The 22,977-nt window shown below is 33.6% G+C and overlaps 1 protein-coding gene across 3 annotated transcripts in view; it reads right to left on the reverse strand.

The window, feature by feature from the left end:
* Nucleotides 1-994: 994 nt before the first annotated feature.
* The window catches only part of LOC123541142 (C-C chemokine receptor type 3-like), a 39,543-nt gene continuing 17,560 nt past the window's right edge, over nt 995-22,977 (reverse strand). For 2 of the 3 annotated variants that reach the window (XM_045326546.2, XM_045326547.2), the window contains exons 2-3: nt 7,311-7,411; nt 995-6,101 (exon numbers count right to left, since the gene is read on the reverse strand). In XM_045326546.2, the coding sequence (XP_045182481.1) occupies nt 4,935-6,101; nt 7,311-7,376 (1,233 nt within the window). In that variant the 5' untranslated portion in view covers nt 7,377-7,411 and the 3' untranslated portion in view covers nt 995-4,934. Of the gene's footprint in view, nt 6,102-7,310; nt 7,412-11,299; nt 11,618-22,977 lie in introns of those variants that run through there. The other variant, XM_045326545.2, reaches the window with a different exon arrangement.

Below are 22,977 nucleotides of genomic sequence, written 5' to 3' on the forward strand. Positions count from 1 at the left end.
AACACTAACTCTTGGAAACTATATCTACTATATAATACCTGGAGCTGATAATCTGACTTCTGACTTGATCGGATTACCCCAGCGATGCGGCAACCATTTTGTTTTAATCAAAATTCATATCTACCGTTCAAAGATGATACCGGAGTATGTTACATTGTTCGATTTGTTGTCATTGACTCTGTGTATTACCTTATCTATGTATTTATTTGTACATTTTGTTCAACCATGTACACATTCGTACTACTAATAAGTGTGTTTTATATTTGAAACATGACTGGTATAAGGCATTCATTCCATTTGAATTAACTGATATGAGCCGTGCCATGAGAAAACCAACATAGTGGGTTTGCGACCAGCATGGATCCAGACCAGCCTGCGCATCCGCGCAGTCTGGTCAGGCTCCATGCTGTTCGCTTTTAAAGCCTATTGGAATTGGAGAAACTGTTAGCGAACAGCATGGATCCTGACCAGACTGCGCGGATGCGCAGGCTGGTCTGGATTCATGCTGGTCGCAAAGCCACTATGTTGGTTTTCTCATGGCGCGGCTCATATAAATTCCCAGTGATTATACATGTTCATCTTGAGGCATATCCTTGTAAACGGCAGGCCAATTCCTTGTAAACGGCAGGCCATTTCCTTGTAAACGGCAGGTCATTTCCTTGTAAACGGCAGGCCATATCCTTGTAAACGGCAGGCCATTTCCTCAAAATGACAAAAACCCAGAATGTTGATGTTTGTTTTATTAGTTGATTGTCTGCATATGAAATATACGCAAAGAAGTATTGAGGTTATAGGCTCGTAATGACACTCGGCAATTTTCGGGTGATTACGTAATCTCTGAATTCTTCTTATCTTTCGGACAAACAAACATTTGATTTCCTTATCGGCCGGGAAATGTCGTATTCACATGTGGTGACTTCGTAGAATACGTAAATTGCCGATTTTATTATGGTTCTACTTCGCTCCTGAACTTACACAACAACAAACTACGAGATGATGATTAACAATTTTATTAATGATATCATATTAAACAGTACATATATAACGGTTACATATCATTGCTGTTTAGTACAAGCGTCGGCGTATATACGTGTGAACTTTGCCCTATCAGTATTTAAGCCTTATTAGTGAATATCATTCCTACAAACTGGAAATTGTTTACAAGATATATCTATACATCTTTATCACAGACTCTTTGTTTATTGGAATAACAATGTGAAAAGTTCAAACAATATTTATTTGGTCGATAATCACACGAAAATAACGTGAAATAACATGATACAACATACTAGATCAAAATGCATAAAATGCAATTATTGAAGAGGAAAAGTTACCAAAATAAGTGCATTTTAGATAGAGCTTTCTTTTTATTTTTATAAAATATTTCAATTTGTTATTGTGTGGTAAAAGCCTCAATATACTATACATGTATTGTCCCTATTCTTCTTTAAAATCAACGATCCAATTTTTTCAAACCATAACCCTGTATATGTTTCAACACTGTACGGCAACTACAGTACGAAATACCGTTTAAAATAGCATAAAATCTTAATAATACATGTTTGGGTTAATTTATTATTTACAGAGACCCTTAACTTACATATGAAGTTCATTTTCATATTTGATTTTGTAAAACATGTGGACATGTCAGATAGACTTTAAAAACTATAATACAAGATTCCAATTGATGAAAATGACGGATGGCAATAAAATAAACCATTAAATGTCAACAATTAAGATTCAGGATGCCTTACTAAAGGTTTTGTTGCATGTAGTTACTTCGCCATATACAATGCCACAACAGCAGTCTTTCTGTTACACCTCACGAAAGTTTGACGAGTTAAGTTTTCGAACACGGTCATTATAAAAACATTTATTAACTGACATTAAAACCATAGAGATGTATTCAAATTCTATTTTTTGATTACTAGGTTAGCTTCTATAAATATATACATATTACATTGTAAAACGTATTATTACTTTAGTATTATTTTTGTGGTCTCTAAGTGACTCTCCATGGAAATAACTGGGTCTGTATAATAAATGGGCACCGAGTCGTCACTAACAAACCATATCATTGATTTGTTTTATCGATCACTTATTTATAGCCTAGATCGACATGAAAATCAACTGACCATTCACAGAAATATATAGGGGGTTACCACGTGGCTACATTTTAACCAATGAAAATTCTAGAATCTTATGGGCGGTAAAACTAAAAAGGATGTCTGACAAGTTATGATTTGTTGACAAAAATATTGATGTTCCACTTAACAAAAACCCACATAACTCGAGCGAACACATGTTGGTTTTGAGTTAGAAAGTGCACCATAACGATCCGTTCTTGCGTAAGCTGAAAATATACAATATTGCATCATTATGTGCAATGTATATACATATTTTTTACAGGGCAGTACACTTAAAATATGTTAGATTGTCTAAGGGTTTAATTACCCTTATGCCTAAGGGTACCCTTATGCAAAGCACTCAACTCTAATACAGAATCATTTTTATTGATTTGATTTTCTTTCTTTTTTTTCGTGAAAAAAGCTTACTGTAAATTGAATAATTATCCCTACTGCAAAGTGTGTTTGGATAAATTTGGCTGTCTTTTGTAATTCGTATCCTTTGCATTTGGCGTTATACTAAAAGCGTGTACACAATTATCCACATCAACACCAGTCAGTTCTTACTACAAGAATCAACATTTATCCATATATTTATGACATTCAGACACTACTACTGGGTTCCACGTTTATACATTGACATGTCCTTCAATATTTACTACACTAGGATCCATGGTAATCCACATACATATCATACAATCCGTAATACACCATGATCAAAATTAATCCATTTAGTCAATCAGTCCTTACTTCACTAGGATCCACATTGATTCACATATATGTCACTTAGTCTTTACTTTTCTGGTATCCACAGTTATCCATATACAGTGCATTCAGTCCCTACAACACTGGGATTAACATGCATTTAGTCCTTACTACTAGAATCCCCGTTTCCCTACAACAAACCTTAATCCATAATGATTAAAACTGTATACAAAATCAGTGACAGACTGTGCTGTTATTTCACCCTTATATAAAAACAAAAAAAAAACTGACCTCCAACAGTATCTTACATACAGGTATATACAAAAATATCAGTCACATATCATAAACTTTTAAATGAAGATATGTTGGGTTAACATCAAATACAAATGAACACTTATTAATTAGCGTAAACATTTAGTTTCATATTTTGTAATAAGAATTGAAATGTAAAATGGTCATGAACACATTGCATCAGATCTAGAGTAGACGTGATTTTACATATTATTAAACGATAACCATACATATAGCATATTACAAAGGTTCAACATACATATATGAAAACAACTGACTGGCCATAAAGTCAAGTACAAATATAATCGCAAAGTAGAATTAAATAAAACGTTTACACAAATGAACGTTGTGCTGTACAAAACCAGACGTCTAAACTGAAGACATGTGATATCTTATATTTATTAAGCTGAACATCCTTTATCCGAAATTAGGTTGTTGTCTGGGCGTTGTTAATACCATTCTTCAAACATTACAGTGAAAAATCCAGTTGCCTAATGATATAACTGAAACTAAAGTGACCCTTCTGTATCACAATAATAAACATTGTGCTAAATCTGATACAGCTATAAAGTATATATTACTATGCATCTATGCATAAGAAAGAAAGCTTTAAAGTTTAAAGCAGATTTACATAATTAGCCAGCAGTTATATTTAGCAAAATCTAAAGAAAGTGTTTTGTAATGAAAGATACGCATTGATTATCCTTAACAAGAATTTTGATTCCGTGCAACAGTACTTCAGTTACAAGTTCAAAATACTAGTATATGTCTTGCGACCAGATAATCTCCAAATTTTTACTTTATTTCAAACTGTATGGAATATGAATAAACTTGGGACGATTTGTTCCATTGATCAATCTCGCGATATCTCCACTTAACAATTCTTCGAACGCAACAATTTGTCTTACAGGCGAAAATATTTCCTAGATGTGGTATGCTATTAGAAGTTAATAGTGTGTATGTTTAGCAGAAATAATTACAATAAAAAAGAAAACCAGTGACCTGTCAAAAATTGAAAAAATAGTAAACTTTTTGAGCATATCATACATACACTAGGAAAGTCAGTATCTACATATTTACAGTTATATGATACATTTTCTCTCATATTAAACTACAATCATACAGGTTCCGTTACTACTGTGAAAATGTTCATGAACTCACAGACTTATTTAGAATTCATGTCTTACATTAGAAAATCACAAAAAGTGTAAAATCCTGAAAAACCTCTTTTCACAAAAATAATTTCATTCCTCCTTCTTAAAACATATTTCCGGAATGTTTTACTCCTTCCAAAATATGTTGAACATAACGGGTTTAAATTGCAAAAAAAATCATGTCAGAGAAACGTCACATATCAAAAAAAGCAATTTCAAACAGACAATTGTTGCGTATTTTGCGACTTTCAGATATAGGCCGAGGCATTAAGGTACCATTGCATAATTCGATGTAACAATTGCTGTTATTTTGAAATGTTATTATCACATATATGTAGACTTGCGTTTTAAGACGCATACTAAATTTAAGTACTTCAAGACATATTGGTGAAAGTTTATGTATTGCTTTTCCACAACAAAAAGATGTAAAGAGTTTGATTATTTATAAATGGTACTTGACATTCTGTAAATGATTAACCCAAGTGAGAAAATACATCCCTAATCAGTAAAAGAAACATGAGTATTTTACAAGTGATCAAGTACAAAATAAAGACAAAGTCGTTTTTCACTTGTTCTAACCATACCCGTGACTAGCCGAATAACGTCTTAATCCAACATTCATGTGCAAGCCATCATGTGACCTGCGCACCCGGCCTAGTCATACCCATGACTGTGGCGTCGAGTGCGAGTTCGATCTAGAATAGTAAGCCGAGCAGTGGTGACTGTACTTATATCCTCGTTCTCTGTGAAGAAAAAGGTGTTTTAGCTCCTTTCTGAAATAGGCTCCGGTTATGGAGTAAAGAAAAAAGTTGATGCAGTAGTTGATGTAAAATATCGTTCGCGTAACGTGTAAAATGTCATCCAAGTCACCAATATTGGTGTCATGGTCTTTTGGTGTTGGTATCGAATAGTCGAACATCTGCTTGTATATCCAATAGCTTTTACACCATATAGCAAAATATGGTAAGTTCAATGAAACAAAACAAATCGATATGGCAAGTAGAATGAATGTAAACTCCAATCGAATTATTGACTCTTCGGTGATTATTCTTATTTTTCGATGTCGCCTGTTTCTCAGTACAAGCTTGCGTATTATTAATAGATTTAGCACTGTGATCAACACAAATGGTATGAATGTAATGGTAACCCCAAAAATACTGTCTAAAACGAATGACAGGTATTTATGTTCCGGATCACTAGTACACAATGGATCGCCATTCACCGCTGTGTATGAACCACTTAATATTGGTTTGAACACACAGCCAGTTGATGCTACTATTATCGCAACAAGGATAACTCTTGAGGCAGATTTAGGGTCACAAATATCTTTCCTGCGAAGTGGAAAACATACTCCTATAAATCTCTCAATCGTGAAGAACACAACCAACCAAGAGGACAAAAATCTAGCAATGTACTGTAGATATAACATTATCTGACAGGTTCCCGGCTGTTGTAAGAATATAGCGGTATGGTGTCCAGGAAGTGACGTAAGTCCGTGCTTTAGCCATTCCGGAAGAACATAGAAAAAGAGCGCCATTAAGTCTGAAGTCGAGAGTGCTGCAAGATAGATGCTTGCTGACAATTTACGCATGTTCTTTGACGTGAAGACAATTAAACACAGCAGGTTTCCAAATATTCCGATCATAAATATCACAGGAGTGAAATACGTGAAGAAATATTGGGCAGCTGAAGGTGTGTGTGAAAGGCTTCCATCGGTGATTGCTCGCAGCAAGTGCCCGTCTAAAGAACAATTCGACGTATTTAAATATGTCTCATTTGTTCCATTGTACGAACATAAAGGCAAACCAGTGTCACTTGTATTTATCTGAAAGTAGAAGGTAAGACAGAACGTGGTAAATAAATTCCTAAAAATTATATGAAGTTACTTCAATTATTATTTTTTCCGTATTATATAAACTTTCTTAAAGATAACACTATTACGTGTTAGTTTTATAGACACTGATTTACAAGAAAAAGATGTGGTAAGGCTATGCACACATTTTAAAGTTTCTCCTATGGCCTTCACTATCACTCCAAATTAGGACTTACTTCAACTCCTGACCCTTTCTAGTGTCTGTAAGTGTTTACTTTCTGTAACAAACACCTTACATTATGTAAAATTCATTATGTCTTTGACTTAGGATATCCCAACACAAATTACAATTGTCAAATCTGAAATTTATGAGTTACAGATATTTTATTTGCGTGCTAATCAAGCACATTTTCTTTTTACGGTCAATTTATTGCTTTTTCAGTGATAATATCCTAGACTAGTTCCTAGTCTGTTAATACGTTCCTACGAACTTTCTGTCTTAACTACAGCGTGTATTTCACTAACGATTACAAAACCCTATTATTGAACTCCCATTACATGCGGAGAAATATTGAATGGAGGGACTACTTGCTTTTACTGTGACGGCAAATATGACGTCAGAAATGACAATTATGGCCTATACGCTAAAAAAATCACAGTTTCAAACGAATCTTCAGTCGTATTAAATTTCGGATTGATATAAGATTAGAAGAAGCTATATGCTTATAGTAAGAAGAGTAGTTAAACCAATACATTGATCCACAATGATGTATTCTTGAGGATTTCGGATTGTGGGATCAAAGTCGGCGCAAATTCCTCTTTTTTCAGCTTAAAAAGCAATCCGACAATAAAAATGTGACGTCTAAACGTTATCGTGCATGTATAACCACAGTGCAATATATTTTGAAAAGAGCTACCACATATTAATAGATACTAATCTTCCACGTTCATAATTACTTCCGTAAAAGTGAAAATTCTGAAATGATTTAAAATCCCTTTGACTGAAACAAAGAATGTTTCGAAATACAAAAAGATCAAAGAAAACGTGAAATAAGAGCCTCTTTTATTGGCGTTTGAGTGTAAGATCTAGATACTGATATCAACACATTCTTAACCTATTCCGCAATGGATCACAGCGAAACTTCTAAAACAGGTGCCTCATTTGAGTGTCTTAGTTGATAAACAATACTGTCTATGAATATAATACAAGGACATAGATACCTTAGGCTGCAGAATGAAGCCGTATTCTCTCCTGAAGTCGTTCATATGTTCCATCATGGACGTCATTTTTACCTCGGCTCACAGTTGACACATGTGGAGTTCTGCAATTAAACATTGCTCATAATTCAATGGTTTAAATGTTTAATTAAATACTTTGTGAAAAGAAAATCTTACCTAAAGCAAATCACCGAACAGTTAACAGCAACTGAGTCGTGAAGAAGGCATGACTCATCGACGTTTCTACACAATATGACAACATTTGTACAGATATAAAGTATAATTCTGACAACACTGGAGGCACCGCGAGGCAGTAAAATACCATAGAGCATTAAAATCAAAATATTGGATCACAATATTTTCCTCCGATTTACTTGGAATTGATGTGCGATTTATTGTCGCAAAAAGGCGTCGTGTTTGGACCGATATTCGTAGCACATAAATGCATTTTTTTGTTCAAATCAATGATGTTATGCGCACGAATTCGCCCATCCCTTAGAGAAAAGTGAAGTATTTTAATTCACATACTTCATATATTTATCTAGTTTGCAATTACCTTCACCTATTCATTAAATGTAATAGAAAATCACAGGAACAACTGTAGCGATAATTATAGTGATAACAACATCATTAAAATAAGTAGCAGTAGCAATAAAAATAATAATATCATTTCGCAAATTTCTCTGTTATTCATTTCAGAAGCATTTTGGGAAGCCATTGTAACGACTAAAATTTACTCTACTATTTCATCCATCTGATTTGTTACAGTATTTTTAATGTTTTGACTGATATTTTAACTAAATAAGACACCAGTTAGATAAAAACATGTTGTTTTATTAACTGTTATTAACGTTCAAAATTTTGAAAACCACACACACATTTATTATGGAAAATGTCCTGTCAACATCGGTTTGGGCGATAATTGTAAATGATATTTTGAAGATAAAAAGTTCTTAGTATACCTACCTCGCTATTCTTAAAAGTAAAAAAAATAAATAAATTGCAACTCTTCCCTATGTCAAAATAAAACCGTTCGTCTAAAATATAATATGCGGTAAGGCCATGCCAGACCTCATCCATTAAAAATAGAATTCACTCTAGACTTACACAGTCTGTTGAGATTAAACATTTTCCATTTTATTTATTTTTAAAAAAATATATTTCAACGTTTCTGTGGCTCCCTTTTACTGTAGCTTATATATAGAGGCTAGAGATATTGTAAATTTTATCAGAAAGTGGTATCAGAGAGGATTTTATGGGCAAGTGCTTTTACATTTAATGACTCTCACGACTGATGCCAGTCTAAATTCACTCGTTCGCAGATGAAAAAAATGTTGTTTTTTTTACTGTACTGCTGATCAATAACAGCAAAATGATCGCTAAACGGAATTTAAATGAATCAAGCTGTTAAAAAAAGGTCCCGCGCTGGGCTTGTGGCTATTTCCATCCTATCAAAAGTAATAAAATATCAGCTTTTGTATCAGTTCACTTAGACTTGAAATATCAGGGTTAGTATTATCCTTATTTATATTTTTTTCACAGTCTTTCAGAACACATTTTGTAGTAGAACCAGTAGTTAGATATCATAGATAATCATTTTTTTATAGATAAACTTGGTGGCTGAAAACTAGAAATCTGTTTAGGGGTAAATATATGCAAGAGTAACATTATAAAGCTTGATGAAAATATGAGCCGTGCCATGAGAAAACCAACATAGTGGGTTTGCGACCAGCATGGATCCAGACCAGCCTGCGCATCCGCGCAGTCTGGTCAGGATCCATGCTGTTCGCTTTTAAAGCCTATTGGAATTGGAGAAACTGTTAGCGAACAGCATGGAGCCTGGCCAGACTGCGCGGATGCGCAGGCTGGTCTAAATCCATGCTGGTCGCAAACCCACTATGTTGATTTTCTCATGGCACGGCTCAATTATGTGTTAGGAAACTTAAGAATAATTGCATCTGAATATTCAACATAAGATTACAGTTTTAAAAGATAAATTGTAGGAATTGACTTTGGTATTAATGACAGATGGAACTCGGTGTTGTATATATTATGAAGGGGCTTTTCAAGATTTTTTTGTAATAAAATAGTTGACATATTTCAACAGGAGACTTTAAGGTATTAGATCACTAATAGTAATGTTTACAAAATGGCCTTTGCTTGGTATATTCTGGAAGGTTTTGCACTATTTTGCACCTTTTAAACAACTTTTACGTGCCGTTTTTTATAAATTTTGTATAACTTATGGTATCTCCTCAAGCTCAAGTAGAGACAAATTTCAAAGTGATAGCCACTATCCAAAACATTTGCAGGGAACTCATTTTAACATTAATTTCAATAAAAGAACCATCAAACTATTGGTAAACAATTATAAAACACAAAATAAAAATTTTTCTATGGCGTCTCAAGTAAACGGATTTAATGAGACAGAATTCATACTTCAACATTGAAAAAATAAGACCGAATGCTGTGTTTCTGTTTTCAATTTTGCTTACTCCATTTAAAAATAACCTTAGGTCAGACGTTAAACCTACCTAAATTTCTTCCACAATATATAATCTAAGAGTGACAGCAAAATAGAGAACTTTCACCACGGGTAACTCAATATTTTTAAAGATATGTAACCCTATCCCTTCTGTTTAAGTAGTAAATTCACTTTGAACACCAAAAAATTGCTAATAAGATTTATCTTTTTCCATTTTTGTACAAGAAATCAATAATAAGTCTTGAAAGAAGTAAAAACTTACTAGAAAAAAAAAGAAAAAAAATAGTCCCAGTAGGGCTTGAACCTTCGCCCCCCTAAGAATTGCAGTAAAAGTAGGTTTATGGTAGGAATTGAATACTCTTCAAAAAGGAGGTTCTCTATTAGTGATCTAATACCTTAAATTTGTGAGTATTAGTAATTTCTACTGACTCTGACATTACATTTAAATGCAAAAATATCAGAGTCGGCAAAAGCGACTGAAACGCATAAATGATCTTTATTTATGCATGCCAAAATCAAGACAATTATTTTTAACGTCTGTGATTTTGAGGACAAGTGTAGCTTTATCAGATTCCATACACACAAATATGTAAATCTGTTACTTTACAAATATATAAATTCATAGATTTTTATCTTTCGTAAACCTGTGTATGCTACACAGTGATATTATGTCGGAATGTGTCGTAAAAATAGCAAAAATAATTATATTAATTAATTACTAAATATTCCGCCTGATACATGAAAAAGTACCCGTCAAAATAGGTCAAAATTGTGAAAAAAAAACCGCTTCTGTTGTTGTAGAAACTTTCCGAAGAACTATTAATGAATTTTGAATGGCGTTAAACCGCAATCGTAAAAACATGTGCCACCAAAGTGTTTTTGTCTGCAAATATTTTACGAGACATAACATTCAAAACGCAAAGAATGTAAACATCTGTATAATGTTCTACTATTTTGTATGTAATAAAAGCATAGCTTATGTCTTAGTTAAAAACCAGTATAAACTTTGGTTCAGGCTAAAACACATACTTTCGTCAATTTCAATGGAAAAAAATCCATTTAGGTCGCGATACAGAAAAGTCTAGAATCGTATGTTTAATCTGGCCATGATTTTACGGAATGGTTAAGTTTGTTTTAATGTTACAACGCTTTAGCCAGTTTACATTATATGATGGAAAAGCTAAGTAGGTATGTTATGTGGAAAAACAGTTCGCTATAATTTTACGAACAATGAATTGATCTAGTGTTATCAATGCCATCGGACCCCATTCAAGAGAACTAAGCATACAATTTTGTTATTTTCATGAAAATTATTATATTTGTAGCCAAATATCGAACCCCTACCTGCACCAACTGGTAATAAATCTTAAAAAAATATCTACTACATGTGTTGAAGCTCATACTACACATGGGTTGCATTAAAAAGAAAAAACACTACGAAGCCAAGGTATATTTTAACCAAGATTGACTCGCGCGTGTTAAGTAAATAAGTAAATAACGCACTTACTCATTTATAGAAACAATCCATTTTCAAACTTTATAATGCTCGTAAGACTTGACGATTCAGTGGCTTGTAAAACATCGTTTTATTACAACTTGCAATGTTATATCAATTCAACTTTGTTTACTTTTCAATTATTACTTTATGAGAGAAGTGTTCATCATCCAATCACTACTTCAATAAACGAATTCACAATTATTTAGCCACTTATAAAATATTACTTCTCAGTTCTACTTTCCCATGTGCTTGAAATTCGACAAAGGATAAAAACGTTTTAGATCTCTTTTAATTGCAACAATTTGACGGAACAACATTAAAGTACACAATAAGACGTATTCCGCTAAATGTTTCTCAGATTACCGTTTAGCCTGGAACGAAAAAAAGTTATTCATTACGTGGGAACACAAGACACCATAAACAAACTATTAACAGCACCAGTATTTAATTAACTACCTATTTATTATACACTCATTCTATTTCTCTAGGCATTTATAAACAATTAAAAGCATAACTGATATTGGTTCTTAAAACATTATTCTTTCCACTGACACGTTAGGCAATGAACCCAAGCAATCGCGAAAATTCACCCGGCAGCAGTTCGGCATTTATACTCAGAACTCTGCACATTTTTACTGTAAAATCACTTTAAAACATTATCACAATCGGTTAAATATTTCGTTATTCTTTGTGAAAACGATTTTTTTTTTTTTTGAATGCTGTTCAAATAAATATTTTTCGCCATGATGATTTGGTTAAAACACAAAAAGCAGACATTTTTCTCTTGTGGAGTACTTTGCGATATATCTAAAATGTATATTTAAATCAAATGTTAGCAGTCAGTGGTAATATAATATATTTTTATCAAATGGTAAGGCATTATTTGCATTTTCACTAGGTTTTGGTGCTTATGCTGTTACAAACTATCAAACAAGCAAAATGTTAATTGTAAACGACGACAATGTGTGACAGGAAAGGCCGTACCGGCGACAGTAACCATCAGAACAAATCAACACCCTTTACAATATTTACAAATTTATTTACATAAGATGATTATTAACAATGAATAGATGATATGAAAACAAAAACTGATTATAAGAAAGAAAAGCAAGAGCTGTCTCCATAGGATAACACATGCCCCCGATGGCACTTTAAATGAATAGTTATGGCCGATGTTAGAGTTTAGGACCTTTGATCTACGGAGCTGGGTCTTGCGCGCGACACGTCGTCTTACTGTGTCACACATTCATAGGTAGTTATTTTAAAATCCATGCATGAATGACAAAGATATGAACCGGACACGCCCATCAATGCACTATCATGAAAAAAGACCTTTAACGTCTAAGTGTGACCTTGACCTTTGAGCTACGGACCTGGGTCTTGCGCGCGACGCGTCGTCTTACTGTGGTACACATTCATGCCAAGTTATTTGAAAATCCATCCATCGATGACAAAGATATGGACCGGACACGCCCATCAATGCACTATCCTTTAATGTCTAAGTGTGACCTTGACCTTTGAGCTACGGACCTGGGTCTTGCGCACGACACGTCGTCTTACTGTGGTACACATTCATGCCAAGTTATTTGAAAATCCATCCATCGATGACAAAGATATAGACCGGACACGAAAAATGCGGACAGACCGACAGACGGTTCAAAAACTATATGCCCCCCCTCGGGGGCATAAAAATAAAAGTTCAGTATCACCAGATACAAAGTTCGTATAGTTCCATTCTAAAGTGACGTGACACAGTTCTATAATTTAATTGCGAACTTTAAGTAGCACAAACAATAGATAAACGTATTTGTAAATCAGGTCCCTTTAAACCGTGAATACGTTGATTCCGTCACTAATTACTTCCATTATTACAAAAATTACTTACTTAAAAGACTAAAGTTAAAGTATGAAAAAGTTGTGAAAAGTTTGTGATGAAACATTATAGATACGGAAATGATAAACTGCATCTATTATTTACAACTACAAATTTACAAAATTCTATGTAAATCAAACGTTATATCACAGTTGGTATCGATATAGCATCAAATGCCATACAACAAAACGGACATTATATGTATATGCTATAGACTGGCATAATATCTGAAATTACAATACATTACATACACAGTACTAGACTTGCCATATAGATTTATACATTAAAGTGCAATACAATATCGGCGTTCCATAACAACGAAATGTTTGACATAAGTTTTTTGAAACAGTGCGTTACAAGTATCATGTTACAAATTTCACTACAATTTTTACATCTTATATAAACGAAACATTTTAGACTCCTCTTTCGAAATAATTTACAAAAGTCTGAAAAATTTAATTAATTATCCTGACATATCGAAACTAGCTAAAATCATATGCCGAAAAGTAAATGTTACAGAATTCTGCAATCTGACTAAAGTACTTGATCTTCTAAACGAAGATCTGAGAACGGCCCATTCACATTCGTCTTCTGTATATTTTGGATTTCCAGTATTGCTATTTTTGTTTTATCCAATCAGACGACTTGTTCGAATGTCAAAGAGTAAGAAAAATGTGCAGTCATTCCAGGGCTCGAACCCGGGACCCCTCGCTTACAAAGCAAGTGGCCTACCGACTGAGCTAACCGGCTATCTGATACATTATGACATAAGAATTATAAATATCAAAAGTCAAGGCTACAGGTAGATTTGCAAGATGTTGTAAGTTAGGCTCTGATTGGCTAGCGAAAGGGTCGTCAGAACGAGGCAATGAATAGGTCGTTCTCAGATCCTATGCGTAGCGTAATAGGATATGTACTTTAGTCAGATTGCAGAATTCTGTAGAATGCACAGAAATTTACCAAATAAAAAATCGTAATGCAAAAATCATACAAAAATCTAACAAATAAATTTCTTACCTCGATCGAGCATAAATTTCTAGCAAGAAAAATTAATCAGACGTAGATTCGTCTATAATGTCGGAAGGTGGTGTGCGCAAGGCATATCTGGTCCAGTCTATTTAAAGGGTAATGTCCCGCCAAATACTAAATTTCATGAGATTCACGGCCTATGCGTGAACTCTTACTATTTCTATTTTCACGGGATTCACGATATAGCCGGGGAATCTAACTACTTTGGCGCGGATTGAAATTGACAATTTGAGGCCCGTTATAATGGTTTTGGGGATAAAAACATAAATTACTGAAGTTTATAAAATATCAACTTTCTTATTACTGAACGGAATTTAATAAAATTTACATGGAAATTTAAGTTATGGAATACAAGAAAACTTCAGAGGTATTTTATGCGTGAAATCTGACATTTACCTCAATAACTCAAAAATTTACAAAAAGATGATGCAATACCTGCATTTACACTACAGATAAAATAAGGCCCGTATGTCAATTTGTGACACTGTAAATGTTTGAAATATCTAATTTTTTTTTTACTTTTCTTAACATAATCCTTGCTAATAGCGTACATTCACATAAATACTCTATGCACAAAAATATTATTTACCAAGACAATCGTCGTGAAAATCTGCAATGATATTAGAAGAGTGGTTTCAAAGATCTGTCCTTTTTGGACCGGTCAGTATCTCTATAATGTAAGTTTACAGTATAAACACTTGCTTCCTAACAGATACACTTAGATCCTACTTTAAATTTCTTCTATAGCGTCGCTGTTTTTCCTACAATGTTAATGCAAAATTATCTTAGACAATATGAAAATGAAGCGTTGCATATTTGAATTACTTTGCATTTTATAACTGGTATTCAGCTGAATGCTTTATTTTATTTCTTAACATCAAGAAAGAGAATTGTTACGCTGTGGCGATAACTAGCTGTACAAATTGATATGTGTGTAACTTGTATGAGTACAACATGCTCATAAATCGTTTGTTATTGTTAAGCAGTCTCAAAGAGACAGGAATAATTAATCATAAAACCCAATTTTCTCTCGATTCGTTTCGTTTATACATCTGCGGTATATACGTAGTATTGCCTATGTTCAGTAGTTACGTTTTAAAAATAAACACGATAATTTTATTACCTTTTACCCTTTTTATTTTATTTATTTTCATTTTACTGCAAAAGTTTATCAAATGTGTAAACGATTATTTTACTACGCTGGTTTAGGACTGAAGGCAGTCAAAAGATTACAAATTCAGACTTTGATCTAACCCCAAGAATTCAAAGCATCCCAATGCACTGAAACATTTTACCTATTAGGAAGATAGATTCGTGTATTTTTTTTGCTGGAGACAACTTTTTATGAAAATTGTGTTTGACCTACTGAGCTAACCAGTCATTTCTTAAACGATGAGAAACATGCTGGGAAATATACAGTAAGGCTTTATTCAAAAATCAATGCTTCATTACAATGATATGTGTTTATAAGCTATTCTTCTCAATATTCAAAGCATAATGTTTATGGTACGATACGTCACATATTTTACAGTAAATCGTACTACACACTGCAAAATCGACGAGAAACTTATATCCTATAACAATTTCACCCTTCAAATCAGCTGTCTGTGTTCGTACCACGTGACCGTTCAATGTATTGCATTTCAAATTGCATAGTGGACGTTGACGCAACTTTGGTTAACTTAATGAAAGATAAAAATATCCGAACGAGATTCAACACCAGTAAAGCTGGACGCCATACTTCTGTGCACGGTTTAGACTGAATCGTGTCTGTCTATTGTCTTTCCATTTTTACTGATAAATATAAGCATATAAAACAAGAGCTGTCTCCATAGGATGACATATGCCCCCGATGGCACTTTGAATGAGTAGTTATGGCCGATGTTAGAGTTAAGGACCTTTGGCCTACTAAGCTGGGTCTTGCGCGCGACACGTCGTCTTATTGTGTCACACATTTATGCGTAGTTATTTTAAAATCCATGCATGAATGACAAAGATATGGACCGGACACGCCCATCAATGCACTATCATGAAAAATGACCTTTAACGTCTAAGTGTGACCTTGATCTTTGAGCTACGGACCTGAGTCTTGCGCGCGACACGTCGTCTTACTGTGGTACACATTCATGCCAAGTTATTTGAAAATCCATCCATCGATGACAAAGATATGGACCGGACACGCCCATCAATGCACTATCCTTTAATGTCTAAGTGTGACCTTGACCTTTGAGCTACGGACCTGGGTCTTGCGCGCGACACGTCGTCTTACTGTGGTACACATTCATGCCAAGTTATTTGAAAATCCATCCATCGATGACAAGATATGGACCGGACACCCAAATGCACTAGATTCCGAAGCGGACTGACCTTTCAAGAACTTTTGCGCGCCTCTCTTCGGGTCAAATAAAAAGATTATTTGACATATTTCCCACATACAATAGAGGAGAAATTGCGACAACAAGATGACAACCGAAAAGAACATTCGGTTCCAAAATTTTGTTCGTTGGGGGCATTTTTTTTTGTATTTCCAAATACATAAGGGTGTATTGAACAGTACATCCAATATTACATTTGATTTTCCAATGTTTTGTTATACTGGGATTTTTTTTCTTATATCTAATCGTTTCTTTTTTGTATTAATAATATAGTTTTCCATCAACTATTTCTGAAAGAGAAAGTCGCTTCGGGCCTCCGGAAATAATACAAACAACGTTAACCACAACCTACAGCAAACAGTTAACGTTCTGTGCTGTACACCTCTCAAAATTATATTTTGTCTGGAAAATAAATCATGCTCATTCACGTATAATGGTCTTTTTGATATTACATTCAATCAGTGTTATCTTAAACGGTTTACAAGAAAGCCTGAACACAGTAATGTCCTTTCCAGACGGAAACAAATTAGCCCGGCTCAGCAAAAGGACATGAAATGACATTTTTAGGGTATCATTTAAATAACTGTTGAGAAAGACATAGCTTTATTTCCTTTTAAGAAGGAATGCAGCCGTAAAATATGGCTCTTTCGCTATTTGCTTTTAATATTCAAACAAAAATGAATGCATCCATGATTTAAAATGATATGATTTAATTTTACGAAAAGTTTCCTTATTTGGTTAAAATGTTTTATAGAAGGAGTTCAATGATAATTTAACTACAACTTCTATGTGAGAAATCCCCTTTTATATGCATTTTGTAGCATAACACCACATGTTAAAGTGAGTTTAATTTTGCGATACATTTACCATTTTTCAAGTTTTCGAGGAATTACATTTTGGAACAAGACGGTATCAGTTTGGTAAAACAAATTAGATGAAAACTTTTTCAGCGCTTGTTTTTTCTAGGAACGATTTTTCTTACTGCATACGGGTGATATAAATTAGCCATTACGTTAGGATTTATACCATAACCAAGAAAATGTATTTAACTGACATTAATCATAACTGCCTCAGTATTTAGTAGAGCAGACGTTTATAATTATAACAAGAAGCAAATATATATAGTTTGATAAAAAAGCGCGACATTTTTGCAACCGATTTACATAGTTAATAGCCAGTATAATTAAGTTTTATTTGATATGATATTGATACAGTAGCATGCATATATATATATCAACACTGAAGACATTCAGTATTTTAAATGTTATTTAATTAAAAATCAAATGTTTTTTGTGTGTTTCTACGGGTATAAATTAAATTCGTACTTCTAAAACATCCATGAATCACTAGCGTTTCTTGGATAATTTACAGGAAGTCCCAATGTGGTCTTTACCCGTATAAAAGCACAAAATAGGATTAAATTCTTAAAGTCATATTTATACGGTATCTTGCTACAAAATAAGTTCTTTGTTTTGCAGTAGTATCAGAATATCAAAACAAATGTCAGGATATCTATCTTTTCAACATCGAGGTTTTTTTTGCTATTACGTCAGAACAATGGCCCCTGATGTCACTTTTCGTGCAACGTCCAGTTCCGAGTGTCCTCGGCATTTTTCCTATTCTATTGAATGTCATATACATGAAAAATACAAAATAATTGTTACCTTACATGCAGAAAATGCTACTCAATGGTACAAATTCAGCGAAATAAGATTGACGCTAAAGACTGTAAAGTGAAATCGGAAAGCTCACATAAAGTTTTGCTACAAATTTTGCCTTAAAATCAAATTTATAAAATATCGGCTCGATAAAAACCCGTATAACTTTGGTATTTTGTACGTCTAGCAGACACATAGATACTTAGGGGTCACCGAGTTTTTCTTTTCACAATATAATATAACGTTACCCCTACCCAGCATGGTTTGCGGCTGTATGACGTTAGCGATAAAAAGAATGTGTTTTCAATTTGCACAACTCAGGTTCGTTAATCTCGGAGATGATATTTTAAGAAAAAGAAACGAAATGTATTTGTTATAAGACATTTTCCCGATACATACGACCTGAACTGTAGATGCCATTTACTGCTGAAGGAAAATACCTTTGACAAAATATATATTTTATACTATGCACTATTTACTTCCTGTGGATGTTTTCAAAATGCAAATTCAAAATTTGGAGAATAGTTGTCTTTTCGGTTACGCTCGGTTTACCGTTAACCTTTTCTGTTAGTACATACGCAAACCTTTCACACAGTCTCTTGCAAATGCTAACTGTAACTGATCATAGGAAAGTCCGGCGACAGCTATCTTCCTTGCTAAATACTTGGAAATGATTGTTCTCGACACAGAGTTTACGCTCAATCTGATTGTTATTTCTTTGAACAACACTTACACTTTTTAAGTATTTCAAAGCATAATCAAATTCTATGAAAGACGATTATGCTCTTTGTTCAAGATTTTTGTGATAGAACGTAAGTGACGGCGTATCATAATAGATATCGCTAGGAAATCATTACATCCTGTCTATTAAATTACCGGTTTCAAAAGCAACGACAAATTACAAAAAAATGAAGTAATATTAATTTCGTTTTACGAATGATGGCCAAATATTAATTCTTTTATGATTAATTATTTCAGTTCCTGACAAACTTAAATTTTATTTAGTTTATTCTACGACAAAATTCTGCACGTTACGGTAAGGTAATTTTGAATGCTTCAATTTCATATAATTTGGTATATTAAACATGACAATGAGAAATAAGGGACAAAGGCCTTTATAACTGGATATGAAATTTTACAAAAAGTATAGTAATAAATATTATCATGCTGATTTCGTTCACTATGTTAAAAACGATTGAGAGGGTACATATGACTTATTAAATATCAAAATTCCATTTAAATCTTCTTGTGTTAAGGTATTTCTGCATGTTTTATAAACCTTAAGTGAGGTGTAACGTAAATAGTCCGGAAAACCTAGAATAATGCCTACTAGCCGTTAAACTGGTAGCATAACTTTTGCGGTGATTCTATTACATTGCGTGTATTGCGTATTTAGCAGTCAGCGCTTCGGTCTTTCTTCAGGTTAATTTTTACAATAGATAAGTTTTGGTGTAAAGTAATTCAAAATATTAGAATAAAATAAGTAACAGTGTAAGGACCCCAACTGACATTTGTTGAATTGTGAAAACTTAAGCAAACAGACGTACACATTTTATTTTGCCATATGACTGAATATATGTAAATCTACACATATAAATAGTTTCATTAAATCTGAACTAAAACTTTTTCTATATGCAAAAGTGTCATCAAAACTGCGATTTTCCCATAAGCTCAAATTTGTATTAAACAAAACGCTGTTGTCTGATTTTCCTTCAGATGATTTGAAAAATATGGTCTAGTAAAATTCTAATTTGTTGAACAATATTTGTTTCAAACGTGCAGAACTACCTTTACCCTAACTAAAATGAAAAAAATATACATGATTGGTCACTTGTTGACAAATTGCTGTGGTCAACTGTCACATGTATCGTTCATTCACTTAAGTAGTTTGTCTACTTACATGTCAAACTAGCAAAACATAAACGGTAAAGGTTGACCAGTGGTTAAATATTAACACCAACGTATATTACAATGTAATTGATAAACTGCACTAACAAGATACAATGAACAAACAAACTAGGAAATGAAAACTGTTGTTTTAATCGATAGAAATTCAAACGCATATTATAAGACTTGCTTAAGACAAATTATCAAAGGTTCCAACAATCTAGTAACTAAACGAGAATTTCGAAATGAGTGCATTGTACCGTTTTCAGCAATACATTATCTTATCGACACATGTAGTTTTGTCCGTAAAATTGCTAAAACAGGTGAAATATTAGAAAACATAGTGTTTAGGCTTTTGAAGGTTTACTTGTTACATATCAAGTGTATGAAAAAAAAAAAATGTAAATGTGTTCGGGAATAGAATTCTTTCAGCCGTTTACCATTTATTTATGATTTAACTGAGTTACAAAAAAGTCAGTAAAATTTTGAAATCTTACAAATATCGACCATATTGAGTTCATCGCTTGTATATGGTGGCTGACTTGTTCAAATTTGCCTTTTGGCCTGGCGAAACTAAAAGATTTAACACGTATAAATGGCGGGGGCGCGGAGCGAGAACTCACTAAACAGCGGGAAGACACCCGCTGATCAGCGGGGAACGCGGGGTCTCTGACATTCTGGAAGAAATGAAATAAATACGTCAAACTTGTCATAATTATGTGATGTGTAAATACCTGTGGAAACTCATTCATAAAAACATTCATAGTACCATGAATTCATAGATTATTCCATAATTTGATCACATGTCATTTAACAGCCATTAATTACACGAGGTATTTTTCACGTCATCTTGCATATGTTAAAATAAATACAAAATGAGGTTTAAGGAGTTAGAGGTTAATTAATATTTAGGTAGAAACGCATTGCCTCCTCTTGAAAATGAATACAACTAATGTCTTTCATTATTGAGTAAATAATTTAACTATAATCAATGTCTTACATTTACAGATTTTATCGCTTTTAGTTGTATAGGTATTTCCTAAAACTACATAATCTTCTGTTAGAGGGGTAGTTGCGTAAAATTCTACTTTTACGTGACAATTACAACGGTCGGTCAAATGTACGTATTGCTGAACGCAGTCAGTGGAGACCGCAGGTAACTGCCAACTTCCCCACATGAATCAGCTGGTGAGGACGAATGATTTAATACAAGATAAACTTGGATGACAGTATATATGAGCCGTGCCATGAGAAAACCAACATAGTGTGTATGCGACCAGCAAGGATCCAGACTAGCCTGCGCATCCGCGCAGTCTGGTCAGGATCCATGCTGTTCGCTTTCAAAGCCTATTGGAATTGGAGAAACTGTTAGCGAACAGCATGGATCCTGACCAGACTGCGCGGATGCGCAGGCTGGTCTAAATCCATGCTGGTCGCAAACCCACTATGTTGGTTTTCCCATGACACGGCTCATATATGATGTCTGCGAGTTGATTGACAGAAACTATAAAGCTTAAGTGTATTGTGATGCAAATTATAAATATCTATAATGTTTATATTTGCATTGATTCGTAGCTGATTTCCTGAAATAAAACAATAACGTGCACAGTAACATGCAATAATCACAATGTTTGTTATCATCCAACAATCAGAAACGATAATTGATACACGTTCTGTTTGTATTTGTGCACTTAATGTGTGATGAATGATAAATCTAAAGCAATAATCTGTATGCGGAAAAAACTTGAAAGGAATGGATATCGATTTGTCTTACTCAATTAGCTTATCACTAAGACTTTATTTGATATTTGATTTTAACAGTCACGCACACCATTATCCTGAAAAAAACTTCGCATTTATTGTAAAGTCACCCTATCCGCTTCAACCGAAACTGGAGAATACATTTTCAATTATTGTGGCTAAGTTTCAATTATTGCGGCTAAGTAAAGATATAGCATTACTTAAACTTGACTGAAGTCGATGGATTTACCTTAGTGTCTTAAATAATACGTATTTACTCGTAAAGTACCCTTCAGTGCCTTACGATAAAATACATGCAACCATTTCCAAATACGCTAAAATGATTTACAAGCGATGTACAATAAAACAATAGGACAGAAGCACTGGATATCTAAATTAAACCCTGGGAGATATTCACTATACTCTTAGCTAAATGAAAGTGACATGAAATTGTTTATACAGCTTAAAGCATGTGCTTATCTATGGAAACTGAGTTATTCATATTTATTCAAAATCGTCCATACTCCCTAACGTAATAAGACATTATACATACATAACGACCGAACTCATTGGACATGAATATCTAAAACAACAGTAAATAAGAAGTTAATTGACACAGAAATTATGCCTATAATATAAATATCACGTAAAGGAAAAAAGTCCAAAGATATAACAAATCAATGATAATAGAGTTTCCGAACATTTATTATTTATTCACCATTTTTCTCAAATAAAGCACCGTCTATTACTTGACAGATCCATCACACAGAAAACAAAAACATATGTTTCACTTTGTAACCCTGTTGCAAGTGTTTAAGTAGCGCCAATAAGCGTGGCACTTGCAGAAAAAACGTCCGTTGTTAAATTAATAGCTTTTTTGAAATGTGGTAAGCCAAAAGAAATGAATGAAATGTTGACAGATGAAAACAATTTAATGGTTCTTCCCAAGCACTTAACTTTCGGTAAACCAAAACCAAAATTCAAGGCTAACAGTATTTGCTTATTACTGTTCGCATTTTTCATAAACAGGACAATCAGTTGACGTAATTCATCAGTTCTATTATTATTTAACAATACAATATTCGGCGTGATATAAGAGAAAGTGTGCATGTGTCTATCATAGGA

The sequence above is a fragment of the Mercenaria mercenaria genome, chromosome 16 (assembly GCF_021730395.1).
Source record: "Mercenaria mercenaria strain notata chromosome 16, MADL_Memer_1, whole genome shotgun sequence".
In the NCBI taxonomy this organism is placed as follows: Eukaryota; Metazoa; Mollusca; class Bivalvia; order Venerida; family Veneridae; genus Mercenaria; species Mercenaria mercenaria.